At 55.9% G+C, this 23,972-nt stretch overlaps 1 protein-coding gene across 1 annotated transcript; it reads right to left on the reverse strand.

Annotated features, from left to right (window-relative positions):
• Nucleotides 1-12,501: 12,501 nt before the first annotated feature.
• On the reverse strand, nt 12,502-16,188 carry BHLHE40 (basic helix-loop-helix family member e40). Its single transcript, XM_072347633.1, has 5 exons — nt 15,905-16,188; nt 15,739-15,808; nt 15,302-15,409; nt 14,816-14,939; nt 12,502-13,993 (listed from the first exon to the last, which is right to left on the reverse strand). The coding sequence occupies exons 1-5, from the start codon at nt 15,982-15,984 to the stop codon at nt 13,170-13,172; spliced, it is 1,206 nt and encodes a 401-aa protein (XP_072203734.1). The 5' UTR covers nt 15,985-16,188; the 3' UTR covers nt 12,502-13,169.
• Between the last annotated feature and the right edge of the window lie 7,784 nt (nt 16,189-23,972).

Here is a 23,972-nt window from a genome sequence, read left to right on the forward strand (position 1 = left end):
GGAAATTCACTGCAGGCTGCAAACCATGAGAGGAGAGCCTCTGGGTGCAGCCAACGACACAAACCACCATTCCGAGTGCAACTGGGAGAAATGCATCATTTATCTAAGTTGCAAATTACCTAAATTACCAATGTCATATTGCTGCGTCATCAGAGGAAATAGAAATTCATTGTTGTACCTCCATCTGGGGATACCCCATTTCACCTGGTCACTTTAGGGCCCCAGGTCACTGTTTCTCCTTGGCATCCTGCAGCCCACTGCTGTATCCCACTCTGGGGTACCTGTGAGGAGTTCTTCCCCATCACCACCAGAAGGAAATTTTTTAAATTACGCCATATTCTTTTCCTGAAGTACCAGATAAGAAAAAGGGGGAAGAAATCTGCTCTTACTGAGTGCATTTTGTACTCGTATTGAGTACGGGACCAAACAGAACGAGATTTGTATGAAACCACAGGGGATGACAGTCTGGCATCAGCGATGCCAGCCACACCGGGAGGGTTCATGCTACATTTCCTACTGGCACCTTGTCTGCCTGGCAGTCCTGCCGACCTTGCTGGGGGATCTGTATTAATTGCTTTCTCTCCGTTCTGTGTTATGCAGGAGGAATGCTAAGTGCTGCGCACAGCAGAAAAAGCCCATTTCCATCCATCCCGCCAAGCTGGGCTGCACTGTGTGCTGCTGGTGGAGGTGTCTGCAGTGAAACGAGTCTGCTCTGTGGCAAAGGGATGAGAAATTCCCCCCTCCCTGGTGTCAGGGAAAGTAGCCGTGCATATGCTTTTCCACCCCAACACATGGCTTTCCTTTGCCAGCAACTACGCTCCTTCCAATTAAGCTGTGATATGAACTACACTTTGAAAGTTCTTAATCCATTTTATGGTTCATTAACTCAGAAAATTTCCTGCCCATGGTTAGCTGTATCAAAGGGGACGGAATGCCTGGCACCAATTAGTTCTAATAATGAGCTAAATTGTGCACAGATTTCTGTGCCTGTCATTAGCATGAGAAAAATAGGACAGCTCATCTCAAAATAGAATGTCTTACTGGACAGTTCTTTAATTTGTCTTTGGCTGAAGACCAATCCTGCTAGCTGGTGCACACAGCTAAAAAACTAATTGATTTGATTAGCTACAGAGCCCGGCTGTGTGGCACTGCCCTTGCTGCTGAACAGGCAACACGACCAAATAATAGCATCAATATTGGTGTGAGATTTTGCATTTCTGCCTGTTCGTGTTTCATGCCTAAAGGAAGCAATACACATACCCTGCGTGTGCCTTCCGCTCACATTGCCATCGCTTTTCTCTCAAGAGGGATGGAGCTGGCCACGTGTAACACTGCCCAGAAACTGACCGTTCCTTCCAGATCAGGTGTCCGTTGTACAGAGGGAGGGTGAAACGCGGAGCTGAGTTTGTGAGCAAATGGGCTCAGGCTGTGAGCTTTGCCGCGCAGCACCAGCAGGTGGGGTCTGCTTCCATCCTGCACTTCCGAATCCTTCTGAAAGAAACAGCGAAAGAAAAACATGCAGATGAGAGCATAGTTAATACAGGTGTGTCAAGCTTATGTTAAAAGTGCTCAGAGAGAAAGGATAAGGTGAGTGGTCACTGCCAGCCCTGCGTGTCCCAGCAGCAGCAGCTGCACCCTGGCACACTGTCATTCTCAGCTCAGTGAATCAGATCCATATCAACAAACTCACAAGATGAAATGCCACCCCAGCCCATGTGCTGGATTTAAGCCTTCTGCCTTGAATTGGTGGTACCCCAAGATCTCACTAAAGCCAGAGCTTAACAAATCAGGCAGATTTTCCCTCACACAGCAGCTGATCCATGCTGCCATCCGTTGTGAACTACTCCTACTAACAGCGAAAGAGTTATTCCTCTTCCTGCACTACTTCCATTTTCTAAAGAACAACTAGAGCTGGACACTGAGTGACTGTCATCAGACCCCCATCCAGCATGCTGCCTGCACAGCTGGAGCAGCCAGGGGCAGTGACCTGCATCTTCCCACAGCTGGACACAAGGCTTGCTCTTTTGCATGGCTTTTGGGTATGGGCACAACATAAAAACACACTAAACAACCTCAAAATGCAAGGGAAGGATTTCACCGTGTCTTCACACCTGCCTATTGTGCTGCTTTGGTTTGAGCTAAAACAGAAATATTCGCTTGCCATTGAAAGGGAGATATGCACTGAAAACTCAATTGTAATTCTTACTGTCTTAGTGAGGTTTGCATGCTGACAACACTCCTTTCAGTCCTGCACAGGATGGCATAACGTGTTTAACACGCTGGGGAGGACAGGCACAAGAGGGGAGGAGGCACAGCCTGGGAGTCTCTGAGGCTTCGGTCCTGCAGGAACCTGACTGCACAGCCATATCTCATATTGCTCAGAGTCCTGATATTCATCTGGGAGATGGGCTGCTGGGTCAGGCTCCCTTGGCTGTGGGTTTCCCAGATCCCAGAGAGGACTGCTCCCAGGTGAGCCCATTTGAGAATCCTCAAGGTGTTGTGCCACCAAGGCAGCGTGGTGCCAGGTCTGCAGGGAGGAATTACCTCTGAGCACCTCTGCTGCCTTCTGGTAGCCCAGCAGACTGAAAACGTGGCAGCGAAGAGGTTGGCAGGCTGCAAGCTTTTCCATTGCTGACAAGGAAAATATAAATGATCACAGTTGCTTTAGCATTCTGATTCAGTAGAGGCTGGCAAGCACTTTGCAGAGTGAGTTGCTGCATGCAGGCAATGACCTTCAGGAATGCTGGAGTCTCCCCACCGCGAGGCAACAGGAGTGTGAATCAGCAGAAGAGAGAGGGGAAAAAATGATGGGTGAAAAAGAGCCTGCTGTTTGCAGCAAGCTAAAAACAAAGTTTCCTCCTGGTTCTCCAGTCAGATTTATTAGCAGAGACCTTGGCACTTGCACAGAGCCCTGCGCAAAAGCCAGGCCCACGCTTGCAGATTTATTGCACAGTCAGAGCCCTCGCCAGCTAAGTCACAGCATTTCACCCTTTCTAGAATTTAGTATTAAAATCCAGAAAGAAAAGAAAGCATTCTTCCAGCACTAAGTCTAAGCACAATGTGCAGATGTGTCCTATTGAGTCTGGAGGAAGCCAGCACTCAGGGCAACCCACTGCAGCACTGGGGAGTCTCTGGGTGAGGCCTTGGGATCGAAAACAGCATTATTTACTCACTCACACAAGGTTGCTTGCTGCAGGTCACAACCCCTCGCCCCCTTCTTCCTCCTCCCCAGCACTGAGGGCAAGAGGTGGCCATGGAGATGGGTCGGGAGAGGCACTGCCACCCTGTTTGCAAAAATAGATTTGAAATAGGGCTCTATTGTGGCTGGTTGACACAGAACCATGGGCGGCCCTTATAGGTGCCCGATAAATTTAGGCACCTATGGTTCGCATTTCTCTATACAGAAAGAAAAGAGCAGAGATTTAGATTAGATAAGGGGAGGAAATTCTTCACTTAGAGCGGTGAGGCCCCAGCAGTGCTGCACAGAGCTGTGGTGCCCCATCCCTGGAGGTGCCTGAGGCCATGGAGGGGACTCTGTGCAGGCTGAGCTGCGGGGCAGACTGAATGCAGCAGGAACTGGGGCTGAGGGACTTCAGAGTCCCTTCCAACCCAACCATTCTCTCATTCTGTGATCATTAAGATCCCTTCCAGCCTCAGTCACTCCATCATTCTGTGGCCCTGTGATCCTACACGTTCCAATCCCATCAAGGCCACCATTCTGCACTTTGTGGCCACGACCTCTGGCATCCCTGGGTCACCCAACAGCTTTGAGCCCCTTCTCCTCACGCCTCTTCCCTGCCCGTGTCCTTGCTGGGTTCCTCCAGCAGAGGGTGGTGCAGCCTCACCAAAGCGCTCCTCGCCCTCGCCTCCTCTTCTCAGCCTCACCCCAGAGTCACCCGGCGCCACCCAGCCCTACCCACAGCCCCAGGCCCCCAGCACCTCTCCCTCTCCACGCACATAAGACACAGCAGGGAGGGGTTTTGCCTGCAACGAACCATTATCAGATGGATGGATGCGGAGCACTTGTCTGCTTGTCGATCCCATTGCCTTTTCCATGTTGTCACAGCCAAGGGGAGATAACCTTGGGGACTGAGTGTCACTTGGAAACAACAGATGGATGCTTGTTCCCAGCCACCACGGCTGTGTGCAGCAAGCCAGAGGGACCCACCCAATGCTCCATCCCTGGTGGGGCCTGGGCAGCCTGAGCTGCAGGGGGTACCCAACCCATGCAGGGCGTGAACTGGATGTTCTTCAGGGTCCCTTCCAACCCATATCACTATATGAATACTTTTAAATCAGTGCTTCATGTGGCACTGTGCAGCAAGGCTGCTAAGCAGGTAAAGAGGAACGATGTGCCCGGCATGTTCCTCTATAGGCTGCTGACCCCGCCGTGCAGCAGGAGGTGTGGGTGCGTGCTGGGATGGCTGCAGGGCTCTCTGTGTCCTTGCCCTGCCCTAAGGTGAGTGCTGGAGAGCTGCGCTCCAGACATGTTTCTGAGCCAAGCTTGCTTTCTTTCCACTACCCTGTTGTTTTCTCCTTGGTGAAACCATCTGAAAGCACAAACAGTCTGCAGCCGTGCTCGCTCTTCCTGTTTTGTATGCATGAGCAGCAAAAGGAATTTCAGATTTCACTGTAACGCTGTGCACAGATGCCTGCTGGAGAGCATCGCTCTGATTAGCTCTCATTCTACAACCAAGAAAACAAGAAAGAATGAAAATAAGGGAGAGCCCAGCATGTGGCTTCTGTGCCTCTCTTTCAGTAATGAGGAAATGCAGCGCTTTGCGCACTGTCGCGTCAGAAGGCTGTGACTCAGTGCTGCAATAAACCTGCCCAGTGCCAAAGCTGGGGGCTCCTGCCCTGGGCTGTGCTGCTGCAGGTGAGTGCCACGGCCACCCCATGGCACTGCAGGGTGTGACGGAGCCATGGCAGTTTTGTAACTGTGAGCAATATACCCCAGGTCACAGAAGCCCGAGACAGGAAAATTAGATTTAGATCTGGGAATTAAATTAGCAAAAGGGATGAAAAAGAAGAGAAATGCCTCACATCCAAGCACTCATCTTTGGCAAAATTCATCTCTGGAAAGAAAAAGGCATTGGGCTGTGAGTGTTGCAGATAGCTATGGTGCATGGACTGGGCCGAACTCCCCGTCCTGAGCTCCCTGAACTTTGAGCAATTGATGCTGTTCCAGCTTTAAAATTTCCACTGGGGTTTTCTCATTAAAACCAGCAACAGAAGGCCCTGGCTCCCTGCAGAGGCCACGCCAGGACTCGATTTGCCCCTCCTGCCACGTACTGCCCACCCCTCTCTTCATCTTTTTTCAGTGTATGCTGGCCTGGACTCAAGCCCCAGTGCTCACACACCACAGGGCTGCAGGGACTGGGGCAGCCCTACTTCTGATCAGCTGCAGGTATCTGCATACAGATCTTTGAGAGGCTGGATCCCGCCTAAAGCCCACATGAAGCTGCAAGCACTCAGACCCTCTCTCGGAGCATGAGAGGCAGAATTCTGCAAGCAGTATGCACCTCCTGCCCACACCCGAATCCCCCTCACTCACTTTCCAACCGGACCCATCCTTCTTCATTAAGCAAAGCCTCCTCTACTTCACATGGCACTACAAGCCAATCCGTGCACCAGGGCTCCAACAGCTCCTAGGAGCCTGGGAATCCCCATCAGCAGCTCACATCCCCTTCCCTGGAGGACACCTTAAGGAGGCACCCAAACGGTGCCCACCCCGCACATCCTGATTGACTACAGCTGGAAGGAGCCGTGCACTGATCGGTGGGCTCGTTAGCCCCAGCTGTGTGAACTGGAGGGGCTGATGGTGCCCTTCGGGGTGTGCTCTGCTGACCCTCCCGTCACCCCGCAGCCTGACGAAAGAGAAAGGAAGGAAGGAAGGAAGGAAGAGGCAGCGTTCATTTACATGAGATAAGCGCTCGATGGAGCAACCCGACCTGAAGGGCGCTTGGCACTGCCGGGCAGCGCAGCGCTGCCATGGCACGGAGTGCGACAGCCCTGCAGGACCCGGGCACTGCAGCTAACAAACGCTGCAGAGTGAAACAGCCGCGGTCCACATCCTATTTCTCAGGAGGGAGGGAGGAAGGAAGGAAGGACGGACACGTGTAAAGAAACCTCGCAGTAAATGATCCTGCTTCTTTTTTTTTTTTTTTTTTTTTTTCTTTCCTCCTGTAACCCTTCTGGCCTTACAAACAGGAACTTCATTTTAAACTAAAAATAAAACACACTGCCTATTTAACAGTTGCAGATGGGTGTTTCCAACTGTGCTGCTAGGCTTCAGCCCCTTCTAAATGCAGCCCAAGCGAGGCAAGGCAGGAAAGTGCCTTGCTTTGCATTTGCTATATTTACATCTCATGGGCTATCGGGAGAACAGGATGTCCCCGGGGAGCTGAAATCCGAGACGCTGCGCTCTGCCTCCCGGTCAGCGCGGCACAGCCGGCCCTGTGTGATTGACACCGTCTGTTTGACAGGCACGACAGGCAGACAGCTGGGCAGGCAGACAGGCGGACGGACAACCGGACAGATAACCGGACAGGTGGACAGGCAGGCGGACAGACAGCCGAGTAGACAGGCAGACTGCCCAGGATGGCTGTGACACGTGGCCTGGGCAGTGCTGGGAGCTCATGCTTCTCTCTGCCACACCTTTCTGTGCCAGGGCAGAGGAGATTAACTTCGACATAGCTCTGCATTTTCCCCCACACTTTGTTTTCCATAATAAATCCCCAGCAGCCATCAGGAGCCTTTTGGTGATGGAGCAAGACGCTTCCCAGGCAGCAGCTCAGTGCCAGGGGCACAAACCCTGCCTGGATCCCATCGCACCAGGGGCCAGAAGTTATGGGCGGGGGGGGGGGGGTAAGGGGGGGACAGAGGGACCCAGAGTCTCTGCTGTGCTCATAGGGTGAAGCTGGCCCCAGGGCACACAGGACCCTGCAGCACACCCACTGCCCACCTCAGTGAACGCCTTTCTCACGCGCTGGGCGTAGCTGCCCAGCATTGTGCCTCCTGCACATCACTCCACCTTGATTTCTAACCACAGCAGTTTTTGCCTGGGAGTGGTTTCCAAGCATTCAGCTCACCCATATCTTATCCACACTGGTTTCCTTTATGAGCTGCACCCACGGCAGGTCCAGGGCTTTACATGCAAACCCAAACAAATGCGCAGTTGCGGTGCTTCCCATTCCCACCCGGCCGGCTGCAGTGGGAGCGCGGTGAGTCAGGAGCACCATAAAGGAAAGTGAAATAGATCCGCCCTGCACAGACGATAGGATCAGGGCAGATTAGCACCCTTGGATCTCAATCAAGGGTCAGCATAAATCTTTAATCTTTGCAAAGTCCCAGAGCCTCCCTCCTCTGCGCTGTCTCACATGCATGCACACCAGGCATGACTAAACAGCTCTGCGGGGATGGCAGACACTTCAGAAACTCCCGGCTGGTTTTGGTTTGCAAACTAAAACAATAAAGCTGCTGTCTGCTCCCAAACGTGAGAACTTCCCCACGCAGCCGCGTTGCCCCCGATGTGAGCTGTGCTCCTGGGTTGCCACAGGGGGGGCACTGCCACTCTGCCCAGTCCTGCAGCCCAGGAATGTACAGCCAGGGGGTCAGCACGGTCCCAACATTGAGTTGCCTGAGAGGGACGTGAGGGCTCTCTTTGGGAATTGGCTGCACAGAGCTTCACAGTGCCAGCACGGAGGGGTTCCCCATCTCTTGCACCAGCCTTGGGGGGGGGAAGGAGCAAAAAGCCCTGGCCTAGTTTTTGTTTCACCGGGCTGGGCTGAGGCTCGACGGATGTGGTTTAGCGGTCAGCGCATAAGGCAGCGAATGAAGAAAAAAAAAATTCCTTTGATTTCATCCAGCTCGGGTCTGTGCTTGCTCTTCCTGCGGCCATTGGGAAATCACAGCAGAGAAAACCCAGCTCACAGCTCCTGCAGCACCCGCGGCTGCTGCTCAGCCACCTCAGCGCCACCCCCACCCCTTGCCCTGCACCCGGCCCGCTCAGCACAGCCCTGAATTCTGATGGATTTATGACGACGTGTCTCCTCTCCACCGCTCTGCGTGCAGAGGGACAGACGAATTCTGTACAAATGAATATTTATATGTTCGCATAAACATTTTTAATAGGAAATTGCCTAATAAGCCCTATAAACCTGCGAGCACTTGCAGCTGTCCGAGGGAGCGCAGTTGTGCTGACGGCGGCGGTGGCAGCGCTGCACCTCGCAGTGCAGTAACGCCAGGAATCCTTTGAGTCATCGTTCTGAGCGCTCTGGGATGTGAGCAGATCCCCATCTCGGCCTCTCCCCAACGCCTTCGCCTCGCTGCGAGGTTCAGATGTGGATGTGGCTGGAAAGCCCCTCCGAGTGGCGCCTCCCCACACTCCCCACGGGCTCGTGCTGCTCACATGTGCTGGAGCGGATCCAGGGCTAAGCGGGAAGCGCTGGGCAGCGGCCCCACAGCTTGCCCCTGGGATGAGCACCTGGAAGTGAGCAAAGCGAGGAAATGCAGAAAATCAGCGCGGTCTCAGTGAAGGCAGCAGCAGCGGAAATGGCCCAGTGTTAACAGCTTGCCTTTGCTCCCCGTCATCAGCCCCAGCTGTGTGCCCCTGCCCCTTGCGACACGCCGCTCCATCACGTCTTCCCCTCACCGGCTGCAGCTGACAGACTGCTCAGAGCATTGCACGCAGCTGTGGTGGCTGCAAGACTGAAACCCCGCGGGGGAGGTGATGGGGCTGGGGCGGCCCTTGGGGCAGCATCCCTTGGGGTGAGTATCCCTCAGGGTAAACATCTCTTTGGGTGAATATCCCTCGAGGTGAGCATCCCTCGGGGCTGCATCACTAGGGGAGTGCATCCCCTGGGACAATTATCCCTCAGGGTGAGCATCCTCGGGGCAGCATCCCAGTGGCCCCGCTCCCACCGGGCCCGATGCAGCCAGGCACAGAGCACGCGCTGCAGGCTCACAGCCCAGTGCTGCCCCGTGCTCTGCTCTGCAGCAGGAGGGAGCTTTGATTCAGGCGCCGCACACCCACTGCTTATTCACTGGACGACATGAGCCACTGGGCAGGGACTTGAGTTCACTGTGACCTTTGGACACTCATTTAAACCATGGAAAGGGTGACGGGCTGCCAGCGAACAGGGAAAGAAGCAAAGGGCTGTTGTTATGTTTTGCCATCAAAGCCCCATCCCAGCACAGTCCCCGTTTGGGGAGCACAGGGCCAAAATCCATGCTGGGACCCCAACCTTAAATCCTCCCTGAGATGCTCAGAGCCACATCCACTCACACTGAGCACAGCCTCAGGCAAAGACACCGACGTGAGCTCTGTACCTGTGCCAAGGACCAGCAGTACTCCAGGAATCTGCTGCCTTTTACACTACACTGTGCCCGTACCTTTCCTTCCTGGTTCCATAGACCCCACCATGGGTGTGCTGAGAACCCATTGCACCCCATCCCCACCCCTGCCTCCCTCATCCCTGAGCCCCACACCAAGGGCTGAGCCTTGCTCAACCCTACGCCTTCTCCCACAACGCAGAGGCTAAAGCAGAAACAGCAATTATCTGGTTCAGTCTGGTGCTGCTGGCCTGAAACATGCCATGACAACGTGGTTCTTGTTTCAAAGCCTCTTTTGTACTAGGACACAGTTCAAGGGATCTTGCAATGCTGCGTTTGTAAACATGCGGCACTTGCAGCTACACGCTGGGAGATGAGAGCGGGGGCAGCAGGAGAGGGCACTGCTCCCACCAGGGCTGCGTCCCCACTCTGTGCCCACTGCAGATTGAGGAGCTGGGAGCCCCTGGGATGCCCGTTCCTGAAAAGTCACCAAACAAGGAGTCCTGAAAGAAAAAAAAAAAAAGAAGAAAAAAAAGAATCATAGTGGTGGGGGGGGAAGAGGGGCAAATGCACATAACTAGGGATTACTTTAGGCCCTGATCCATGCATAATGCAAATCAGTGGCTCCTGGATATGCCTGCAGCCACCCTTAGCCTGCAGAAGAGCTTTCCCAACAGGTGGTGAGGAGCTCACAGCACATGTCTGCATCCTGCAGGGCTGGGGGTCCTCACCACAGAGCTTCCACCCCACCTGCATGGGGATGGCACAGAGCAGAGCCATGGTGGCAGAACTCCCCACGCAGTGCTTTCCTTTCAAGGCAATCCCTCTCCCGCTCCCCAGACCCTGTGCAGCATTGCCCCATTTCCCTTTGATATGTTTCTGATGGGGCTGCTTCCTCCTGTCCGCTTTTCTCCTGCTCTGCTTTAGTTTTGTTCAACTTTTGTTTGTTTTTTTTTTTTAACAAATAATCCTCATGTCTCCCTCCTTGCCTTCCTTCAAAGGGGGGTTCTCGGGAAGCCCTATTTATGGGTTGAAACGCTGCTGAAAGAGTTATTGCCATGTTATTCAGCTGCTGTGCCAAGCCTGCATGGGGATCGGGTTGCTGCTGAAAGGGTGCCAGGCACGTCTTTTTCCAGGAACCAGCCGCCGCATTTAGCCTCCGGCTGCACATGAAAGGCTGCAGTCGGAAACGTGACATTGTGTCAACATTTGAGGCAGGTCAGAGCTGGGTGAGACCATGAAAACAAGGCAGGGAATGCAGTGCGCCCGGCAGGGTAGGGGCAGTGTGGAGGGGCTGGGGTCACCTCGCATCCCCACTGTCACCCCGTGTCCCTATCATCCCATGTTCCCATCCCCCTGCAGCCATGTCACCCCATATCCCTGCCCTCCATCACACATCCCTGTGCCATCCCATGGCACACAGTGGTGGCAGCACCAAAGGGACCCCGTGTGCCCCAGGCCCACCCCCTGCACTGCCCTCTTGTCCATTCCCCCACATTTGCCCACCAGTAAGCGAAGGGGATGGAGATGGGCCTGAAATGGGCTGAGCACCATAGAGATGAGGCACAACCACAGTGGCTATTGAGGAGATGAAATGTGACTGTGCTGAGTGCTGCATGCCATCCCCAAAGGGGGTTATGCGGGGTTGCCTTCAGTGAGATCAATGTTTAGTGCTCAATTAAACCAAACACCAGCACCAGGATACACAGAGTGCACAAGTCCATGCACATGGGCAGCCCTGTGCTGCTCACTGCCATGCAGCATGGGCACGTGTGTGCATGCCACAGTGGGGTCCCAGGGCTGCAGCAACCCCATCCTGCACAGCGCTTTGCTGTCACTAGATTTTGCAACTCTTCCACACTACAAAAACCTCCAACACCCAGCAGGGCCCTCACATACCACCCATGCACACAGGGTGAATGATTACAGATCCAGCACCTGAGCGGCACAGAGCAGCGGAGCACTGGGATTGACCCTATCCCACCATGAGGGCAGGAGGAGCTTCCCCATACCTGGATCCTTGGGAAGCAGCATCCCAGCCCTGGAGCTGAGTGGGTGTGGTGAGCAGAGCGGGGCATCCTGACATGCAGCACCTGCTGGTCCTCAGCAGCAGTTGGATCCAAGGAACGGGGAGAAACCTCAGCTTGAGCAGGTTCACCTGGAGCTGGAAGTAGTGAGAGGAGCAATGCCCAGGAGTGCAGATAGGAAAGAGATCAGTGAATATCCCTGAAATCAATCAATGAGCATTCCCAGGAATCAAGCGGTCAATGAGCATCCCCAAAATCAGTGAGGACCATCCCAGCACATGGGAAACAGCCCCATCCCTGTGCTGGTTCCTGCTCCTGCCCCCAGGCCAAGCCCTGCAGAGGAACCCAGCTCAGCTGTTGGAAAGCACAGAAGCCGACCCCCATCTTCCACAGGAAAAGAATTATTTTATTAAGTATTTTTAAACAACTACTTAACATTTACTCGAGATAAAAATATGTACAATATCCCACCTTGAAGAAGGCTCCAAAGTATAAACACTGTACCTCTCCCTAGAGAATAAAACAAAGCTCTTCTCTTCAAAAAAGAAACAACAAAGGACAACCAGGGAACAAAGATACATTCATATTTCACGCTTCTTTGATGCTCAAGTAGTTATACAAATAATAGACATTTGAAACGCTTTACCTTTTAATATATTTATATTATATATATATATAACAGGATTTTACAAATAAAGGCAACAACTGTATACCAAAAAAAATAAAAATAAAAAAAAATAAAACCAACCCAATGAAATAAACGTTCAGAACACGATCTGCAATCAAGCATAGTGCATCTCAACAGCTGGGGCAACAGGAAGGTGAAATGGGAATCCCTATAGGAGTTGTGCTGGACACCGGTCCTCAAAACCAGTGAGAAAAACACAAAACAGGGAAAAAAAGGTTGTTTAAAAAAGGAAAAAGTAAAGAAGCCAAACTGGGCACTGTGTCATGGCTTTACCTGCAGCAAAGGGCCCCACTGTGCTGGGATCTATGGGGTATGCTGAAACCCTCACCTGGGTTTAGTACAACTGGGCCATGCTCGTGTGGCAGGACCGGGCTCAGCCCCCACCAGCAGCTCATTACAGGACAGGGTGCAGGTTTGCTATTCATTAGGTATACTCCACGTAAAGCCTCCAAGCAGCATCTACCTTTTATTTATTAAAATACATATCAGCAAAGGTGTGGAGAGAAATCCTAGTCTGCCTGAACCACTGACTATGCACGGCCAGGCTGGGAGCGCTGAGCCCCCGAAGTACCATCAGGGACAGCCAGACCCTATGGCCCAAGGCACCACGGGGACACCCAGACCCTCCACTGGGAACATCCAGACCCTCCACTGGGGACCTCCATACCTTACAGCTCAGAACCCCCAAAGTACCACCAGGATCACCCAGACCCTACAGCTCAGAGCCCCTAACGTACCACAGAGGGCATCCGTACCCTGCAGCAGGGCCATCCATACCTTCCACTGGGGACAATCCAGACCCTACAGACCCACATCTGCCTCTCGGGGTATTTTTTCACAGCTTTGACACACGGCAGCTGACTGAGCCAACCCGTTCTGTGGGTGAAGAGAGGGGGGTGGAAAGCATCGAGCTCTTTTCTTGTCCTTTTGGAAGCAGCTCTGCACGGCCAAGTCAGGTGCCTCCTTCATCCTCCTGCACGTTCCCTGGCACAGAGGACAGGGACGTGGCTCCCTGCATGCCACGAGCCGTGGCCCACACCACCCTCCAGCCAATGCATACAAGTGAAACGGTCTCAAACTGGAAAAGAAAAAAAGACAGCAAACCAAAACCCACGCCGCACTTAGTCTTTGGTTTCCAAGTTCAACGGGGGGATCTGCTTCAGTGCTTGCAGCAGGGCTGAGGAGTCGATGGGGGAGCGGGCGGGCCCCGGGGAGGGCAGTCTCTGGGGCAGCAGCAGTGGGGGGGACAGCTTGTCAGGGCCCACAAAGCCGGTGAGCGCAGCGGTGGGCGCAGGCAGCCCGGGGTACAGCACAGGGACGGAGGCCGGGTACCAGCACTTCTCTAGCATGGGCAGGTAGGCAGTGGCGGACGGTGGGATCAGGTAGAAGGGCAGGCACAAGGGGGGCTGGTGGGCGTGGGGGGGCAGGAAGCCGCCCGCGGTGCCCATCACCTCGCTGCCAAAGGGGTTGTCGTCATCAGGCACCTCCAGCCTGCTCCTCTTGGCCGGAGGGTCCTCGCTCTCCTGCTTGATGGAGCTGATCCTCTCCTGGACGGCATATTTCAGTTCAGTATCCTTTGGGAAATAGGGCTGCTCTGGTTTGGAGTCGTTTTTCTCCAGCTCGCCCCCATAGCCGCTGTCCGTGTCTGTGTCGCTGCCGCTCTGCTCCCCGCTGGAGGCAGCGAATGTCCTTTGGATGACGGGCACACAGTTCTGCCCGCGCCCCTCGCCCGCTTTGCCCCCCGGCACCGCCTTCTCCTTCAGGTCCTTGGGGCTGCCCGGCAGCAGCTCGGCCGCCACGCGGTGCAGGTGCCCCACCAGCTGCGCTGCCTTCAGCTCCTTGTTGTCGTGCTTGGCCACGTACTGCAGCAGCTCCTTGGCGCACAGCTGGAAGCCAGAGCGGAACATCTCCTGGCTGGAGTCGAGGTTCCTCGCAGACAGGTCACCTGAGGAAACATTAACAGGGAGAAATTAAAAATTAACAGCACGCCAAATAGTTCCATTACCACCTCCAGGCGGACAGCACGCGTTCGGTACAACACAGCCAGCACAGCAAACTCAGTGGCCAACCTGAGTTCCCACAACTTATGCACCAGAATCCAACCTGCTACTTTCACATCCCTCCATTCGCTTCTACCCGTGCCCTTCATCTTTCAATTCTGCATTTACTGCATTTGGCATTGGGGATCAAGCAGACAGTGCGCCCCAGACCCAGCAGGACCCCCCCCCAAGGCCACGTTGTGCCTCTGGTGCCAATGGGTCTCCCCTGGTGCTGTCCCTGCAGGGCAGTGGGACCTCCCTGGCCAAACCCAGTTTGACTTTATCAGAGCCATGTGAGTGCCACGTGTGCAAGCAGCAGGAGGAAGCAGAGGGAGTGAGCAGCCACTGTGCTGAGCCCCCTCCACCTGCAGAATGAGGGAACACAGATTTGCACACAGACAGCGGGTGTTTGTGTGCTCTGGGGGAAAAGGAAAGCACAGAACCAGGATCCAAAGCTCGTGGTCATGAATGGAGAGAGCTGAACAGCTTTGGAGAGGGCATCACAGCAAAGCTGCGCTTTAAATAAAACTACTTTAAATCCACTTTAAAATTAAAGCGACCGCACAGCACGCTTGGCACCGACCCCATGGAGAGCTGCACTTGCTCTGCACAAGCCCGCGAGCCAAGCAAGATAAACTGATGGCAATCAAAGGGCAGAGGCTCAGGCATCCCTTCCCCACGCAGTGTCCCCGCAGCCCCGCTATGCCCCATACGGTGCACTCACGCACCTGCCTGCAGCCCGCTCTGCAGCGCCAGGATCTTCTGCTGCTGCTGCTCGATGAGGGCGGTCAGCGCCTTCACGTGCTTCAGGGTCAGCTCCAGCACCACCGCCTTCTCCAGGTGGCCCAGGGTCTGCGGGCAGAGCACACAACGCGTTGGACGCTGCGGGGGTGGGGGGCTGGGGAGGGGAAATAGGCGCTGGGAGCCATTCCCACGGCAAAGACGGGGGCGATTTGGGGAAGGGACTCGGGGGGCAGCGCTGCTAATTGGGGAAGGCACAAGGCGTGCTTCCTGTGGACAGAAACATCCGGAATTTGTACGGAACACACAGAGAGAAACCGCGGGGCAGCCCCCGGCCCCACATCCCGGGGGTATCTGGGGACGCCCAACCTCGAGCAGAGCTCCGTGCCTCAGCGCTGCTGCCCCCGCCGGCATCGCGCGCTCAACGCAGGGCCGGGCCCGGAGCCCCGGAGCGGTGCGCGGAGTGCCCGTACCGTCAGCTTGAGGTGCTCGGGCAGCAGGTCCTTGAGCTGGGCGATGCACTCGTTGATCCTATCGCGCCGCTTCTTCTCTATCAGCCTGTGGGGCAGCTTGTAGGTGTCCTGTAAGGAGCGGCGGGTCAGCGCTCCGCACCCTCCCTCCGTCTTTTTGCCTTCTTTCTTTTTTTTTTCCCCCTCCCCAAACAACCGCTAAACCCACTGAGCATTCCACCCTCTGTTCTTTCTTCTTTTCCTTTTTCTTCCCCCCCCCCCAAATACTCACGAGCCCCCTCCGCCCCCCACCCTGCAGCATTTCTTTTTTATTTCCCCCAGAATTACCCAGCGGAGGCCCCTTCCCCCCTTCCCGCAGCACCCCACAGAAGCTCAGCTCTCTTTCTCACCCCCCCTCCCAACGATCGCTGACCCCCGCCCCGCACCGCCCACCCCGTTACCTTGCTGTCCTCGCTCCTCTTTAACCCCCTCCTGGGCTTGTACACTTGGTACATGTGCGCGAAGTCCAGCCTGCACGGGCGAAACGAAAGCAGCGAGGTTACCCCTGTCCCCGGGGCCGCGGCGGGGGGACGCTCTCCTCTCGTCCTGTCCCCCCCGCAGCCTTACCCCGGCACATCGGCGCTCTCCAGGGCGGGCAGCTTGCCCAGGCACACGGGCGGGGGCTGCGCGCTGGGGATGCGCTCCATGGGGGCGCGGAGCGGTGCGGTGCCGCGGGAGCCGGGAGGAGCGGAGCGGTGCGGAGCGGTGCGGAGCTCAGCGCGGGCAGCTCATGCCGCGTCCCCGCCTCGCCGGCTGAGGAGCGGAGGGAGGCGGAGGGCCGGGTTAAATGCGGCCGAGTGGGTGGACGGCGGCGACGTGCGTTACCCTGTGACTCCCGGCACGTCTGGCCGGGCTCCCCCCCCCGCTCCCTCCCTCCCTCCATCGCCGTCACATGAGGCTCACGTGTCGGCGAGCGGCGGCCTTCCTCCCCCCGCCCGCTCCGCCGTGCAACGTGCCGGGGGGGGGGAGGCGGGGCTGCCAGCCCGTGGCCCCGGGTGGCCCCGACCCCGGTTGCTTCCCGGCCGCCCCTCGGGCTGTGCCCCGCCGTCCCGCAGTGGAGCGGGGCAGGAGCTCGGCACCCGACTCTCGTTCTCCGACACTCCCGCGGCGCGTCGGTAATCCCCGCTGCCGGAGCCCTTTGGCTGCTCCCGCTCTCTCCGAGCCGTCCCGAGTCTCGGGGTTTACTCATGACCTTAAGGGATGCTGCCAAGGATTTAGGAGTCCCCCTAAAAAGAGGATCCGAGTGGAGCTATGGCATTCCTGGGCGGCAAGTGGGATGGCGGAGAGTTGGGTTACATTGTCCTCCCTATGATCAGCTTTCATAAGCTGGGGCTGATGCAATCAGCAATTTGTCTTCGAGATTTTGTTTGCTGAATTATTTCTGCGTAGAAATGCATACATACGAGGCGTACATAATGCAGTAAAGAGGCCAAATTTCCTGCAGCCACGGGTCTGAGGTGCTGTCCCAGGAGAGGAGCAGACAGTGCCCAGCAGCCATCTGCAGCTATCTACAGACCCCCAGAAGCCAAGGGCTCGCAGTTCAGGCTCAAGTTGTACTGAGGGCTCAGAGATGGTGATTTGGGGCAAAACACTGTGAAATCCCAAAGGCAGCACTGGATAGAGCCTGTGTGGGCAGCTCAGCGTTAGCAGCTGGGCTGCGGCTTCAGCCTCACGATAAGGTTACTGCGGGTGGTTTTGTTTTAAAATGTCCCTTACTTAATATATCCACGAAGGCCAGGCATGTGCCTGTGGCCTGGAATCAGATAGCTGACTCCTCTGCTCTCTCATTTCCAGCAATCTCGTTTTGGGTTACCAGCACCGGAGGTTAAAGGACGGCCGCAGGCGAAGGTTATGCAGGGCAGTGGCGCTTCGGCTCGGCACCCAGCGGGCACCCGATGGGCATCCCCAGAGCCCTCCTACTGAACACACCCCCACCCTCCCAGCAGCCTGCAGGTGGTGACCAAAGCTCGGACTGAGCTTTGAAAACACACTGCCCAGAGCTGTGGTGCCCCATCCCTGGGGGTGCCCGAGGCCACGGATGGGCCCTGGGCAGCCTGAGCTGGGGGGCAGCCAGTCCGTGGCAGGGGTGGGGGCTGGGTGACCTCAGAGGTTCCATCCAACCCAACCATTCCATGAATCTGTGGTGGTGTTGGGGTACCCACTGGGAAAAGCAGTGAGAGCCAATGGCACTGAGGGTCTGCTGTGTGTGTGCTGCTGTGAGCGGGGTGCTGGCACCGCGCGGTGAAAGCCTGCAGCCGATCAGCCACGAGCTCTCCTCTGACCGAGCATGAGGATGTTTGCCAGCACCAAGCACAGCAGTGGGAGGAACACGTGGGCAGGAACTATTTGGAAGTGGCAAAATTTGTGGACATAACAATTTGTAATAAGAGACCTTAGCCCACTTTAAGGCTCTGTTTAATGAAATCTCCCCACTGTGCCATGACAGCCGCCCTGCCTAGGCGCTCGCTGCTAACCAGGTCCCTGCTTGCACCATCGCGTGGGAAAACACCCCCGGCTCTGTGCTGGCAGCGGGACCTCGAGTGCCCCCAGCTCTGGTGTGAAGGAGTCCCAGGGCTGCCCCCAGTCCCATAGCCCTGCATTGGGGGCTGCCGAGTGCTGCTCCTGAGTAACCGTAAGGGCTTTGCTCAGAGGTATCAGATCCCCGCACAGCTCTGCCCAACATCAAGCAGTGAGTCAGCCCCAGGCCGTCAGATGTCTGCGCTTCAGCTCTCAGATCTGCAGAGCGGGCGCTCTGCAGGTATGCAAAGCAGAGTGAGGTGCCTTCAGATCTCCGGCTCAGAAAGCACCGCACCTCCCAACTGCAGAGCTGTTTATTTTTCCATGGTATCTGAGTACCCGGGTGAGAATCAATACCAGGGAGGTCTGTTCTCCCTGTAGGGCACAGGGAGCAGTGGCTGCAGTGACACAGTGCGTTTCCTTCCTACCTGGATATAAACAATTCCTCCTCATACCAATAAAACTCCAAACCAAGCAGGCATGAGAAAGGAGCAGGAGCACATTACACATGGTTCGACTCAGGGCACAGATAGGTCAGAGGGACCCCCACCCCCTGCTGAGGACAGAGGGCTGCGGGTGTAGCACTGAGCTCAGTGGTGATGTTTGGCCCCTTGGAATAAAGAGGACACAAAGAAAATGCAGAAGGTAAGGTAGGGCAGAAGCATCGTACCCTGCACACGGGGATCCCTGTACATCATGAGCCGGATGCATGCCAGACATTCACGTGAAAGAAGCAAGGGCAGGAATTCAGCGCCATAGGAAACACTCATGGCAGACTTGTGCCCAGTGAAAGTCATGCATGGGTTTGCCCCCCCCCATCCTCCCCATTGCAGCCCCATTGACAGCCCTCAGGGCTGGGCAGCACAGGAGGGGTGAGCGCAGCACAGCGCGTCCTGCAGCGCCCTGCCCTCCGTATCGCAGCCATCTGCCCAAGAAGCACTGGAGCAAACCACAACTGAGGGTGTTGCTGTCTTCCCCAAATACTTTCTCTAATGAGGTTTTTAAATAGTCCTGCCCCGCCCACGCGGGCACCCAGGGCACTTTCATCTCAGGTGCTTGGGAGCTGGGTGGGACTCTGCTGGCACCGGGCAGGGGAGCACTGCTCCCTTCCTGGCCCTTAGAGATGCCCCATGCATGTGGGGCTGATGGGAACCGAGTGGCAGCAAGTAGCTGGCTGTGCTCATGGCTCATGGCACCGTCAGATGTGACCTGTAGCTGCCTCTGACCCTAATGGCCACACAAGAAAATCACAGTCATCCCTCCCAGTGTTGTAAACTCTATGACCATATAATGAAAATAAAGTCCTGCCCAGAGGGACTGAGTGCATCCACAGCTGCTGCCCAGATGTGGCGCTCGGACCCTCAGCCCCCACCCTGCTCACAGAGACCCAGCCAGGGGAGGGTTGTGCTCCATAGACCCCGACCAGCGAGACGCTGGGTGCCTTCAGTCTCCGGATAGAGAGCTGAGCCTCTGATTTGAGATTATGAAAATGAATAACCATCTGCTCAGCAGCCGCCGCGGACCCACGTTGTATCGGGGCCATATGGTGTCCAGGGCTCCTACGTACGGATTCAATTAGCTGCCGGCGCCTGCGTCAGCAGTGCTGGATCCACCCAGTCATGCTTTTGGAACAAATATTAGAATATTCCCATGGATCCTCCAGACAGTGGGAGGTGTTTCCTTCACTGTGGAGGTTTTGGGAAGCGATGACTTAGGCTCATTCTCTCACATTCCCATCTCCCAGCTTCCCAGGGCTGTTCCCGGGATCGCTGCGCCCCGGGGAGCGGGGAAGCCCCGGCTGCAGCTGCGGGAGCGGGGGTGGGTTGGAGAGCGGGGGCGGAGGGCCCCGCTGGGACGGGGTCAGGGCTTGCAGCGCTTCCCAGAACACTGCCCGCTCCCAGCCCTGCTCCAGTCTTCTCTTCCTGGCTCTTAATGCGGGGTTGCTGTGCTCAGCTCCTGCCAGCAGTCAACCCGCTGCCTCCGCCTCACAGCCCCGTGCCAGCAGGTTCCAGCTGCAGCCTTGCAATGGGACGCAGAAGGGAGAAAGCAGTTCCCTGACTGCTCCCAGCCCTGCAGACAGATGGGCGGTGTTCCTGCCTTAGGGAGCCAGTCTTCATTCACAGTCTAACCAGCTGCCACCAGCTTCCTAGTCTAGCAACATGGAAGCTCCTTTTCTCCTGCACAGGTGCAGCTCTGCACCCTGCTCTCCTGCTCCCCATTGGTCCTATACTGCTTTTCCATTGTGGCTGCAGTGAGAAAAGCCGTGCCAGGAGCTGTAGCCCTACATGCAGTGGGACGTGGGCACGGTCTGAGCACACTGTTCTACTCCCTCTGGCACCAGGGGACTGCAGCATCCTCTCTCTCAGTTTGGAATGTGCAGAGGCAGCAATCAGCTCACCCTGAGCAGTCGGAGCTGCTGCTCCTCCTGGGGCTGCGGGGTCTGACAGGCACCCAGCTGCAAGTCAGCCTTGATAGGAGAGCTCTGAGAAGGAGCAGTGGAGCGTAGGGATCAGCAAATGGAGCAGGTTCTCATTAGGGTGCAAAGCACATAATGGTGATGGAGGAGGAGGCGGGATGGCAGGGCTCATTGCATCCCGGGTCCCACTGCAACAGCAGCGTGCTGGCGTGTGCATCTGCTGCAGGCTGGGAATGTCTGATGGCTACATGGAAGGAAATGCCTCTGGCCCTGTCTGCAGGAACCAGCGTGCCACTCCGTGCTCTCCTTCCCCTCGGTGCTGAGCTGCTTTCTGCCAGAACACAGGATTTCAGGCAGCTGGTTCAGCCCTCACTGCCAAACTCCCACACCAACACACCAACATCATTTTCGGGACCCCCCTGGCCAGGCCCCCCCATCTGCTGGCATGTCCCCAGGTCCCCCTGTGCCAGCCCCACAGGTGGCAGCTCCTAGCTGGGGGCCCTGCTGCAGCTTGAGGAGATGAGGAGATGGCTGCTAGGAGACCAAGCAGTGACTGACATCTTCTGGGGAAAGTACTTGATGTCCAAACATGTGAATAGCAAAGCCCAGGCATGTGGTCAAGTGATGTCTGGAGGCAGGGAGGGGCTTTTTTGTGCCAAATTTCCCTTTTCCTGAAATGGACACGCCAAGTCGCCTTATTTCTTAATATGCGATGAGACAGGAGGAAAACTTCCTTCTTAGCTTCTGTTAGGTCCCAGTATTTCTAGAGAGCTGCTGAATCACACACGCACATGGCCCTGGCCATGGGCACGGCCCCGGTGACACCCCACAGATGACTGTGACCACATGGTCCCCCCATCCCCTGCCCCAGAGGCCAGAGCTGTCCTCACCCCAGCCCTTCCTCCTCTTTTCCCACTGCGCCCTTCAGCAGCACAGGGCTGCAGGGCTCCGTCTGCCCACACCTGCCCCAGGGAGTGCGTGGAAGGGAGCTGTGCTGGAACAGCACACGCACCCAGCAGACGATTGCAACACACTTCAGTCCTTGCAAACTGCAAAGACAGTGAGCTGGAGGCAGGTGAGTTATGTGGAAATGGGGAGGCACAGAACCCAGCTAGGGGAAGTAGACCTATGTTTTTTTAGAGCAGCAAAGGACTCAGCCCTGCAACTATTTTGCTTCCCACAGATATTCAGGCCCCATGGAGCCACATATATTTGCCTATTAACGATGTCGCTGCAATAGCAAAGCCTCCTTCCTCTCTCCCAGGCTCAAATGTGGTATGTAAAATGGCAGTGCCTTTCATAGCCCTGTGCCCACAGAGGCTCAGCTGCACAACTCATTTCCTATTTACATCAGAAAAAAAAGCAGCTCGGCGAGGCCGGCCGCGGGTGCAGGCAGCGCGGTGCTCTCTGCAGGTGTGGGAGTGGCTCAGCCCACGGCTCCAGCCTACCGCAGCCGCTGCTTCCCTGCAGCTCCTGGGGCTTCCCCAGCGCCGCGCTGCCAAGCACACCCAGCAGCCCCGGACCAACCCTGTCTGGCCTCACCCCGCTGCTCAGCACGGCCTGGATCCCCTCCAGCTCCTTTCCCTTCCTCCCGCGGGAGCACCCCCTGAAGACCTCCAGCTGGGCACCATGCTGGCAGCTTTGGCTCACACCTGAGATGACATCAGACATCCCCAAATCCACTGTTCCACCTGAGGACACGGCCCTTCTGCCCCTTCACCCATCTCTCGGCACAGAGGAGGGTCAGGCTGGGCATCAGGGGACGTTTCCTCTCCAAAAGCCTGGTCAGGCACTGGCATGGGCTGCCCTGGGGGTGGTGGGGTCACCATACCTGGAGGTGTTCCAGGAACATGGGGATGTGGCCCTGAGGGATGTGGGCCGTGGGCATGGTGGGGGTGGGCTGCGTTGGGCTTGGGAATCTTTTCCAGCTCTTATGATTCAGTATTTCCATGATTCTATGATTCTGTCCTACAAAAGGAAGAGCCCCATGGCACACATGGCTGCCCGATGCCCTGCCAGCCCCCAGCCCCACACCGCTCATCCCTCTGTGCTTTGGATACGAAGCTGTTTTCATCTGAAAGTCACTTCCTCAGAAACTCAGTGGGAGAGGTTTAGTTCTCTGTTTGTTGCAGGTTTTTATAGATACGAATAAATTCTCTTTCTGTTCACAAAGAAAGCTCCGAAACCTCCTTCCACCGGACAGCAACCTGGAGAGCCGTGCAGCAGCGCTGCGGGTGCTCACACCTCTGCATGGACACCCTCTGCTGTCACTTCCTTCGTCTCTTAGCAACGTTCGTGCAGCACCGGGGTCACCACACCCTGACCACATCGCACACAGCACAGCCAACTTCCAGAACAAACAACATCAGCTCAGCCCTTCTGGCATCTTGTTCGCACGACTCCAACAGGGGCGGTTTGGGTGGAAATTCCCTGGCCTGGGCTCCCGTGGCCACTCTACATGGCCCCAAGGAGAGCGGTGAGAAGGGCGCAGGAGGGAGCAGTGCTGTAGGGCTGCTGGCTCACCCCAGCCCCATTCTGCTCCTAAATGCAGCCCCGAGAGTTAAATGGGGATAACTGGGGCTCTCCTGATTGCCATGGGCAGTGATGCTTTCTGGCACAGGAGACTCTGGGACTTCTTAGGATGAAAATCACCATGCAAGTTGAACATTCCATCTCTGAGCCATTAAAGTTACCTGTGAATAATGTAAGTGCCTCCGTTCTGAGAGCTCCATGTGATGCAGGCTGAACCTCCACCACCGCAGCTTTCACTGTGAGGCTGATGTCTGCCTGACTCTCACTGCTTGGATAATGAAAAGGAAAGGAGGGAGACAGTGAAGTGAAAGCAGTGGTGATGCTGTGAACACGGCTCCTCCAGGAGAGCTGCATGGCCCAGTGCTCAGTGCAGGACGTGGCTCCTGCCACATGGATGGCAGCGCCTCGTCAATGCAACCCAGTGGCACTGAAACACTACAGCAGCACAAACCCTGTGCCTCTCCCTGCCTCCCCTCCCCGGGGCGAAGAGTTGGGAATGGCAAAAACAAAATCATGGGACCGAAACAATAAGAATTAAAAAAATAATAATTACAAGAGCCGTGGTTGGGAGCTGTGTGGGTTTCCCACAGGCAGTGCAGGGTGGGCACCTGGAGCCACACACAGATGGCTTCTGAAGAGCTGTGCAGTGCTGCTGCAGGGCAGGCAGAGCCATGGCAATGTGCCTTGGCCACCAGAGCCTTCCAAGGGCCATGGCTGAGGGATCACACCTGACTGAGTCTTCTCAGCCTCCATCACAGGACCTCATTTTGCCACCCATCTCTTTCCACCTCCTCAATTTTGCCCTGAAAAAGAAGGAACAGAAGAGCCGACTCAATTCCTGACTTTTTTTTTTTTTTTTAAAGAAGAAAACACCTCTTTTCCCTATAAAATGTTCAAGATACATGTGTTTGAGGATAGAAGCTCCTCTCCCTGCCTCCAACTCCGGGGATGCTGGCTTACCCCCCTGCAGCAGGAGCAAGCTGGCTCCCATTTCCTGGGAGACTGCTCCACCAGATTCAGGAGAACAGCACAGCCTCTTTGCCAGGACCCATGGCAGATGCTGGCATGAAGGCGGGGATCCAGCTGGAGCTCTGAGCAAAGTGCTACAGATCATTGCCAAGCACTGCAGCAGGGGGCCCGCACACAAACATAGGGTGCTGCTCTCCCCAG

The sequence above is a fragment of the Excalfactoria chinensis genome, chromosome 12 (genome assembly GCF_039878825.1).
Source record: "Excalfactoria chinensis isolate bCotChi1 chromosome 12, bCotChi1.hap2, whole genome shotgun sequence".
Lineage (NCBI taxonomy): Eukaryota > Metazoa > Chordata > Aves > Galliformes > Phasianidae > Excalfactoria > Excalfactoria chinensis.